Source organism: Dipteris shenzhenensis, chromosome 29, assembly GCF_047967505.1.
Source record: "Dipteris shenzhenensis isolate YYH24624 ecotype China chromosome 29, Dip_SZ_1.0, whole genome shotgun sequence".
Classification (NCBI taxonomy): domain Eukaryota; kingdom Viridiplantae; phylum Streptophyta; class Polypodiopsida; order Gleicheniales; family Dipteridaceae; genus Dipteris; species Dipteris shenzhenensis.
Window position 1 is genome coordinate 9789929 of NC_141624.1, and position 10617 is coordinate 9800545.

Sequence of the window (10617 nt, forward strand, 5' to 3'; positions counted from 1 at the left end):
GTTGAATCTAAATCACTTGTTTCATTCTCACAGTAACTACAACCTTTTTTCCATTTTTCTTTCTAATATAGATCTCCTTTTACACAGTGTGGTTTCTAAAAAATTATTTGCTTTCTACTAGCACAGTTCTTTTAATTGGTTGTACGCACAATATAAATTCATTTATTTGGATATTTAGGGCTTGTAGTTCTTTTGGACTTCATTTATTTATGTAACTTTTTTTGTTCCATGTCTACTTCCTTTCATTTTCTTACCTTTGTTTATATAAGGTTATATACATAGTTTAATCCTATTTATTTACTCTTTTTAATTTGGATGTCCCCTTGCAAGCATGTTATGTTAACATTTTAATTGGTTCTATACTTTAAAGTGCAATATGTAATGTTACATAAATTTTCCTCTTTTATACATACTTTTCACTATATATTTTTCACTAGGTATCAACTTTGTCTCATTCATATATATATATATATATATATGAATTATCTGATTTCACATCTCTCTCTCTCTCTCTCTCTCTCTCTCTCTCTCTCTCTCTCTCTCTCTCTCTCTCTCTCTCTCTCTTCTCTCATTTACTTATATATATTTTTTCTTATAACTTAAGTACTTTACTCCATTTTAAATCTTCATCTTCTATTTCCTTTATTAAACCAAGTTCTTTTTCCTATATTAAATCAATTGCTTTATTTAATTTTTTCTTCTTTTTTATCTAATATCTACTTTAAGTAATTCCTTTAATTTCTTGTAATTTTCTTGTCTCTACATTGGCTTAGTGTTTTTTTTAAAAGCATCATCATAGCCACGTCAACTGCCACGTCAGCATAGCCATGATACCATGTGAAGATAGTGGGAGAGAAGGAAGGAGTCTCACTTGCGGCTTTCTCACATACACAATGGGGGAATACACACAAAGTTGGAGGCTGAAAACAGTTTTCCTCTTCTTAGTTGTGTAAGCCAAAAGAACTCTAGTACAAAGAAATAGAAGAACCCTATATGTGGGTCTCAAACCAAACTCAGCTAACTAAGGTGACATACTAACTAAGCCACGAACTAGAGTACATAAGGATAGCTGTCATCCAGCTATTATTCATGGGCGGTGTACCAACTGCATCTGCAGCTAACAAGTCGGTGACATAAATGCACAATGGGTTAGCTGTAGGATTAATAAAGTTTTCTTTCTCAACACCCACTATCTCACCCAACCATTGCAAAGGGAGGCAATTTGGTTGTAGAGGGAGAGAGGAAGGTCTAGGAGCTCAACCCATACAAGGGTAATGGTGGACCTAGGTAAGTCAGGATTGAAGTTCTACTTCCACTTCTCTAAGTAGAGAGGTTGGTGTCTGATAGTCCTTTCAGGCTCTTCCCCAGGTCCACTGTCAACATTGCTTCGGGGGTCTCTTTGAACTGTACTTGGCACTGCTCTGGCAACTCTGGCTCTTTCTTTACCTCCTCTGTTGTTGGTCCTTTGTTTTCCTCTTTCACCTCGATCATGTTGTTCTAAGTTGGAGCTCCCTGGCTCCCTGTTGGTTAGTTTTGGAGCTAGATCGTCTTTTCGCGTCTTTGGCGTCTGTCCATCTTGGGTTGGCAAAGCGAGAAGTAGAATCCCCAGGGGATTCACAGGGGGAAACTTATGATATCACGTGAGTGTACAATAGGGGGTTTTTTTGAAATGAGGCATAAGCTTATACATTAGGGGTGGGGGCCCTTTTTTTTTCCCCAATATTGAATTTAAGCTAGGGGGACCATGTCATATTTAAGAAGGGGGGACATAATATAGGTTACCTTCAGTAACTAGTCCAAACAAGTTTGATTTTGTGTATGGTTTTAAATAGTCATAAGGAAAGTAACCTAAATTTGCTTATTGTGTAATCTAAATGCTTGAGAGAGAATGTAGATTTAAGGAAAGGGGGGGACATAATGGAATTTTGGTGGTATCTTATAAGCCTAAATAGGGGTGTTTTGTCATCCTACGTGGATCTTAAATAGGGGGTTTTCTTGAAGTTCATGCACGCAGGTGACGTCCCCCTTTAATGAAGAGTGAATCCCCCAGGGTAGAATCCTTTCACACGAGAAGGGAGAAGAATCTGCCTCTAGATTTTTGAGCTGCTGTCGCATACGATATCGTGGCCCCCCCTCTCCTAGCTCAGAGAGCTGATGGGGAGTGTCCATTTCTGGCAAGTGGTGCAAGAGAGTCGTTCAAAAAGGTAGATGCACTGTCTCGACTAAGGGACCCTATGTCTCTTTTTTGGATCGTCTAGCAGCATTCAAATGACAATGCGTTCTTTTTACAAGTTTAGGGAACATGTCCTCGCATGTCAAGTCAGCCGACCATTTTTGGTAGTTTCGAAGGTCTGGACGTGATAGCCCACCACTGTTATTTTTTTCGTTCTCTTCTTCCATATCTTCATCAAGGTCTTTTCCAAGGCTTATGACCTCATAGTCTGGGCTGAGTGGTGGGAGGGGAATCTAGTTTATAGATCTCCATCTCTGTCTCCATCCTCTATCTCCATCCTTTCACCGAACCAACGTACCTTACTGAGTAGGGATAGGGGAGGGATCTTTGGTGTTTCCATTTCTAGCCAACTTTTGAGAAGTACCAGAAGGGCCTTGCTCAACTGGGAGAGGGGAGGTGCTCTTTGGTATCTACTTCTCCCAAGTAGTAGTTACAAGTGGGTTTGTTGGAGTTTTAGCTTTAGACTTCTTGAGGCAACAACTTTTAACTATATGACTTGACAGACCACACAAAAAACATGAATTCGGAAGGTTTTTGTAGATCATGGGTTGTTCTCTTACAATGTCTCCTCTTCTATTGAGTAGTAACAACGTATTTGGGAGGTCTTCAACAAGGTCTAGCTGAACACAAACTTGAGGATTTCCCCTCGGATTGATACACTGCTCCCTCTTGACACTTTAGACATTTCCCAAGGACTCGCAAAGCGATGTCACTTGGTTGAAGAGAGAAAAGGGTAAATATGGGAGTTCTACCCACACATGTAGCTTAGTAGACAAAGGCATATCAGGATTGAAAAAGTGAGACCATCTCTCCAAATACATGTTAGATATCAATGCTCCACTCTCATGTAACTATACGGGAACCAGCTAACTCTACTTGTAAGCCCCCCATATGAGAGGGCATTTGAGTAGCTCGGTTATCTGGTACGTCTTGGTTTGGACACCTGATGGGGGCCATGTGTGGCTTGATGGCTAGACGGAGTTGGCACACTGCCAACAAGGCTACATGCAAGTGCGGGAAGGCATCCCATGACTAACCTACACCATAGGTTAGTTGCTCTATTTTGCGCACCGGTTCTATCGTATGGTCGATGGCCTATTTCGGGACCGACCCCCAGTCGGTCGGTTTGAGCGGATTGGGTCGGTCACCAAATTGGGTCTAACCGACTACGACTAGTGGCTATATAAGAGCAAGCCCGTGAAGCCCATTTCATCACTGGCTACAGCAACCCTAATTCCTTAGCATCCAGCCTCTGTCCTCTACTATTTCCAGCTCGCCATCGAAGCTTCTTTCACAAGAGCGCACGGCTAGGAGGCAGCGCCATCTATTGTATCAGATTTATAGTAATCAAATTTTTGATTCTCCATACTATCTAGTTTTCTCTCTTGCGTACGAGATCCTGTTATCTATTGAGCACAGACATTGTATTGTTTTCTTACAATATAGAGGCTGGTTCTGGTCCAAAGACCATGTTGAATGACCTTAGAAGTGGCTTCTATGCTATCAAATAGAAAGATAAAATATCTGCTATGCAGAAAGCACACATTTACAATGCCAATCCCCTTCTTCACCCAGCTACTGCGAAACTAGCTCTCTAGGTAGGCTGCCTGTGAACATGGGCCGTATAGAAACCCAACAAGTGCATGCACAAACAAGAAATCTTCAACTTCCTCAAGATCTTCATCGTCAGTGAATGCTGAAATAGTTTTACTCGTTTGATTAACTTTCTCCGCTCTTGGAGTTGTGTCACCCGATGCATGAGCCTCTCGTGTGTTCGCAGGTGCATTTGCTCCTCTATTGGAGTCAGGGGAGCCTAAACGTAGATTGTCTGGCTAGCATGCCGATGTGTCATTCTCTTTTTTCAGCCCTCAAGGCTGGCATGCGCACTCTCTCACTGGAGCAGCTCGGGTCTCTCCTACGATTATGCCTCCTATCCGGTAGTTGCCAAAAGAGGGCACCTTTGGGGGATACAAAAAAATCCTCTCTTTGTTTATTGTAAAGCCCCCGCATAAGAGGCGTGGGGTTTAGAGCCTTGGCCTTTCTGGCCCTCTACCAATGCTTGAGAGAGTTCATTGTTACGACCACTTCCGCCTTCACCTATGACAAAAGGCCTACCAAAGCTTGATGAGCTATGTCCACTGGTTCCTCCTTGACCTCTGTCTTGGGAACCAGCCACGAATCAAGAGAGTGACCATGAGTTTTGCTTTCTAGCAGAGTAGGAGACAAAACTGAAGCTGCTCATAGCATTGGATGAGCGGTGGAAATTCGAAAACATCAGAAAAATCGATAATGGTTCTATCCCAACTGAGACGGACGTAGGGAAGACGGACGTTGTCATTTTGTGGAGTAGCAATCACATCGAATGCAGGGGTCACATGCAAGAGATCTATCTGGGAGAGCGAGTTGGAGAGGACGTGCTCTCCCATCAGAGTCTATCTCCATCTTCCCTCTTCAACTAATTCTTCTTTAATTTTTTGAATCAATGAACTTATGATAGGCCTCCCCTCTTCGTGATACAATCATTATATTCAATAATGGTTGTGCATTTCGTATTATCCAAGAGTTGAAAAATACTACGATAATCATGCCATTTTTGATGGTAGTCTACGAGTTTGTAGGCAATTGTAGCTGGAAGGTTTTCATCATGATTGTGCCCCTCATTTCATGAGAATGGTATTCATCTATGTAAATCATGCAAACATGCATATGATTATGCAAATATGTAATCCCTGACTTAATCATGCTCATATATGTGCATTCATACATTGGCATACACACATGTACATATGAGAGAGAGAGAGAGAGAGAGAGAGAGAGAGAGATGGTGTGCTTATTATAGAATGTATTTAGGATTCCAAAGTGCAAATTTCCCCCAAATATACAATGTATTTAAGATACAAAAGTGCGACTTCCCCCAAATATTACTTCGGTAACAAGCCTTTTACCATTAATCATCATTTGTTTGAGAAAAAGGTTCCCATACCCGTTACTTGTAGTCAATGGGTGAAGGGGGCAAGAGGTCACTATATGGGAGAACCAAATCCCTAGTATTATGCAAATGATGGATTGCAATTTTGTGGAGAGAGGGCTTCAGTAGTTCTTAAATTTCATAATGTGTGGATAGAGGGCTTTAGCAATTCTTACATGTGTGAATTTTCGATAGCCGATGGGGGGATTCGAATGCGGGTAGCGAGGCGAGGTGGGTGAATGCGCAAACCGCCTGAGTTGCTAGCATTCCTCCAAGCATAAACCTCGGGGCAGGTAATGCATGTAAAAGTGAAGGGAGCCAAGTGAAGTAATGGCAATGGCGTGGCTTAGAGTGAGCCACGTCGCTCAAAGGGTTATGAAGCTACTGATAGAGATTAAGGCGACATAATCGCAATTAGGAGGTGATTTGGGAGGGGAAGGTCGAGGTGGGTATGCGGCCACGTCGCGGGGGAGGTTAGAGGAAGAGATTAAGGATGGATTAAGGAGATAAGTGATGATTAAGGGGGAGCTTACTGGCTATGGGGGAGTCGTCTCTGTCGTTCTTTGTTTTTGAGCGAGGCTTCGATTTTTTGCTCCTCCCACCATCGCCATAGCCATTTCTTGCCATTTGCCTCCTCCTCCCCAATTTCTTCTCCCCTCTGCTCCTCAAATTTCGATCCTTCCGCTATTACCATGCTTCTTTGCCTCTCCTTCCTTCGTCTTCCCTCGTAGCGCGCACCCTCTCTTGCCTTGCGCTTCCTGCTCCCCTCCCCGGCGCCTCGTTCCCTCAAATGCAGGTTGCTGTTTCCTCTCCGCTCCTCTCCGACGAGAAGCCTTCTCCGCTAGAGGCACTCAGGAGTGTGGAGCTCAGTAAAGACGGTAAGGCGTGCTTCGCCAGTCTGCGGATATTGTTTTGTTTGGCAGGAGCACGTGTGCCATTCTCGAAGGCATCTTTACAACAATGCATATTTCGGGGAGCTAGAGCTTCCGTACGCATGACAGTATAACGATAAATATTAGTATTGCCGCTCGAATCTGCCGTTTTTTCAGACAGCGAGCGAGCGAGCGAGCGAGCGAGAGAGAGAGAGAGAGAGAGAGAGAGAGAGAGGATTCTCTTCCTTTTGAATATGTGCCATCTTTTTCCTCAGATGGTTGTCCCGTCTCTGCGAATCAGGAGATGAAAGTGATTCGGATGCTAGAAAGGTACCAGAGATGGCCGCTAAAGCGTCCAGCTCAGGAGCCGGATCGGGGAAAAATCACGGTGGGAGAAAGAGGATTGCAGCACCGGCAGAGAAAGAACACAAGCGCATGAAAAGGTGCCGACTTTCCTTCCAGATTTCTCTGTACGCATCTGTCTGAAATGTTGAATTTCGTGCTTCGGGTTGCTTTCTGCGCCAGAGTGACATTCTTTTTGGGCATATCTGAAACAGGTTACTCAGGAACCGAGTGTCTGCCCAGCAAGCAAGAGAGCGGAAGAAGGCTTACTTGAGTGAGTTGGAAACAAGAACGAAGGAGCTAGAGCAAAGAAATGCCGAGTTGGAAGAGAAAGTCTCCACGCTTCAGCAGGAGAACTCAATGCTGCGCAAGGTATGATCTTCTCCTTTAACATATCATCATGGATCGGAATTCTCTACGCCACCTCATTTCCTCCTCCTGGAAGGTTTAAGACTCTTGAAGTTGTCAAGGTCAGGGGACCGAACTGAAAGATCCTCTTCGTACTTTTAAGGACCGCTTGCCGTTTCTTGTGTTTGTTTGATCTTCTTTATGCATCTTGAATGATGGAGAAAAACATTTTCTTTCCTGTAGCTGCAGAGTCGTCGTCTCAACAGTGCCTAAACCAAAAATGATAGTCTTCCTTTCATCATTAAAGTGCTACTGAATAGCTCAGCATGTTGATTTTCATGTGCAGATAATAAGGAGCACAGCTATAAGAACCAACAGCCCCGGGGTCGAGAAATGAGTCTAATTGTGAAGTGCAGCTGTCCTCTCTCTAACACATATTATACTGCTTACCTTCTTAGTAATGTTTACTAAGTAGGGTCTCTTAGGACTGTTCTGTAATCGTCTACAGGAGATCATTGAATTTCACAGGAACAGGGGACGTCCTGAGGACTGACCTGTAATCGTCTACAGTAGGGTCTCAAAGACTGTCCTGAAATCATCTACTGGAGATTATTGAATTTCACAGGTACAGGGGACGTCCTGAGGTCTCAAGGAGGCAAAATAAGCTCTAAATTTTGCCATCCAGCACATGAACATAATGGTGACGAAATGAACTCAGCCAAGGTTGAGCACCATAATGAGGATGATAACTACGGACATGGGTTGTAGCAAATATACATACATTGCCAGCATCGTAGCAAAAATGAGTTGAGGCAGAGAAAGTATTGATTCAAAACAATGTATGAGGGGAGAGGTTTCTCCATCTCATTTATTCAATAGATCTTTCTGGAGCTAAATTGTCTCCTGCTGCTATGCTCTTTTGCTTCTTTAGTGATTGAAATATCCTACACGAATTATGCAGAAGCTGACCGTGAAAGACATCCACATCTTGAATCAGAAATAATTTACATTACAGTTTGCTAGTGTTCTATATCTCAAGATTCTAGGAAATGGTTTATGACAGTTTTTCCTCTCTTGCTGGTGAAAAGCAAAAATTGGCTACAAATTGTGCTGTGGTAAACCAGGTTATATGCTTGTTGGACTTAGGTTTTGTCGAATAGCTCTTCCATGCACGATGCTAGCTTTGATTTATCATGTATTATCATACAAGCACAGGAATGGCTTCTCAATCTAGCCATTTCTTGCCTTGCTTTTCGGAAAGTGACTGTAAGTATCAAAACCATGAGCAGTTGATGGGGTAGTATCTGAACCTCTATTCCAAGGTCCGAAAGTGGATTGTGATGAGCTTGCATCACATGCATTTTCTATTGACTTGTGGCAATTATGATCTAAGACTAGAGAGTCCTGTAATCTGTTACTGATAGCTTCTCCAACATTCCCTTGCATTGGTCATCCTTCTGTTTCTTGCACGCTAGAAAATGTCTTTTATCCGTCTTTGTTGAGGATCATATTGTTGATTTTCCGAAACAATGACTTTGGGTAGTTGTCACATAACGTAGTGTGCTTTAATTGATGAGGATGCTGAGGTAAAGGATGCAGTAGGGGAACCTTTGAATTGAAAGCTCAGTAACAAATTGATATACTAATTGATACTGATGCTGGATGTGATTCTGTATGCGACAGTAAAAAGTGAAGGATAGATAGTTTGTGTTTATTGCACGGTAAGATGAGGATATACCCAAATGTTTGCACTATCTGGATTAGTCATTTTTTACCAGGAACACATTATGTGTGCAATCATGGAGAAGTCATGCCATACTTTTCCTTCCCGAATGACTTCTATGCGAAGGAATAAACAAAGCTCTCCAAGATCCTTCATCTCAAACTCAGCTTGCAATTGAATGTTGGACTATAGATCTGAATCCATATGATTGGATATATTCTAATCTTACAAAGCTATATTTATTTGACTTGAGTAACCAGTTGCTCGTCATTGCTAATGATTAAGCCATCGACATACACAATGATGAGCCCCTTTACTTTGCCCTCCATCAGTGCCAAAATAGATGAATTTGCTGAGCATGAATTTTAGCCTCATTGTTGCAAATGTGAAATAGTTCAACTATGCCATGCTTGTGGAGTCTATATATCCGATTATTCTCTCTCTCATCACCCATATTTGCTAGCATCTTCACATTCAGTGAGGACAGAATCATACATGTAGTCATGCCATAACTTGCCTTCTCTATTGACATCTATGTCAATGAAAAAAACATAGCTCTCCATGATCCTTCATCTCAAACTCAGTTTGCAATTGTGCTTTGACTTGAATAATCGTATTGCTAGTGATTATGTTATCAAGATACATGATGATGAGCATCTTATCACTACCCCTCACTAGTGCATACAGTGATGCTCTAGTCCTTTTACTATTTAGCAACCAAATAAGTCTTGTACGTGCTCACATTTGGAGATAAGAGACCATGTTTCTTTCTTTTCTAGTGCATCCGTCTCATTATTCATCCATGGTGTGATCTCAACCGCATCCTCAAACATTTTTGGATCTTTTTCTTGCAATGCTCGTGTCATATAAGCATGCAATACTACTACAAACCCATCATATGTGAGCCTATTGATTGAATATTTCACCCGTGCCAACCTGCATGGCATGACACTTTGTTGTGTGCTTTCTCGACTTGCTTCTAATCCCATTTTCTGCTCAAAAATAGTTGCATCAAATGTCACATTTGGGTTGTGATACACATCCATATGCAACTAAACATTTGTGCATCCATTTCCTTGTGCTTGGTCTTGTTGGAGCCGATACTGTGACACCAATATCACTGACTTCAGGCTAATTTAGAGGAGTGAGGTCAACCATACTTTGGGCATTTCTCACCATACTTAGTTGTGACACATTACTTTGCAATCTACCCATTAAGGATTTGTGTTTTTTAAAGTCCACTTCCGTTAGCAGGTGAGGTACCGGCTATTGATGAACTTGATTTTCAACCATGTCATATGTGGATCACAAGTAGCATTTGCAAATTTGAACCAATTGCTCAACTCATTTAAGACCACATCTCGACTAATGCATGACTCCCTTGTGATTGGATTGTAGCACCTGTAGCCTTTAGGTTTTGATGCATACCCTACAAATATGCATTTCTTTCCCTTCGGATCTTACCTTTTCCATTTCTCATCCGGAATATGTATGTAGCAAATGCATCCAAACACCTTAAAATGTGAGACATCCGGTTTAATGCATGTAAAAGCTTCCTCAAGCATGGTTTTGACCATTGTCATTATATAGGCATCCGATTCATCATATGCAATGTGCAATGCACTAGTTCTTCCTAATAATGTCAAGGCATGCACCTTGTTGGTGTATATGCTTTGGGAGGGCCGCCCCCTATGCGAGGTTCAATGCAATCTGAGAGAATGGTTTTGGTTGTCTAGGGTAGGTCAATGAGAGCATGTTGATGGCATTTTTCTCTTACATGACATGCATAGGACGTCGTCCTCAGTTGGAGGCTTTTGCTTGGACTCCTTTGAGGGAGAGACACGGAGCCAAGCAACAAGTATCTCAGGAGGTCAGAGCTAGATTCTAAGCATGGTTATGCTCTAGCCTATAACCACAAAAGTATTCTATTTCTTCTAGTTGGTTTCCCACGAAGTATTTCCATTGGCCCATGATTGGAGTAGATGTGTGTGGACGAACGATGTTACCGTTGTACTGATAGAGTACTTGAATCGATCATTCTCTTCATACACAGAGGGTTTGATTGGATCACTCTGGATTGTGGCTCGTGTGCAAAGGATTCATACTTGGGATATGGTAGCCTGTTGAAAGA

The 10617-nt window shown here is 42.1% G+C and overlaps 1 protein-coding gene across 1 annotated transcript; it reads left to right on the plus strand.

Moving 5' to 3' along the window:
• The first annotated feature begins 5786 nt into the window (after nt 1-5786).
• Nucleotides 5787-7755, plus strand: LOC147882412 (transcription factor HY5-like). Its single transcript, XM_087400705.1, has 4 exons — nt 5787-6079; nt 6375-6516; nt 6631-6787; nt 7110-7755. Exons 1-4 carry the CDS (start codon nt 5992-5994, stop codon nt 7158-7160), a joined length of 438 nt encoding a protein of 145 aa, XP_087256831.1. The 5' UTR covers nt 5787-5991; the 3' UTR covers nt 7161-7755.
• The last annotated feature ends 2862 nt before the right edge of the window (nt 7756-10617 follow it).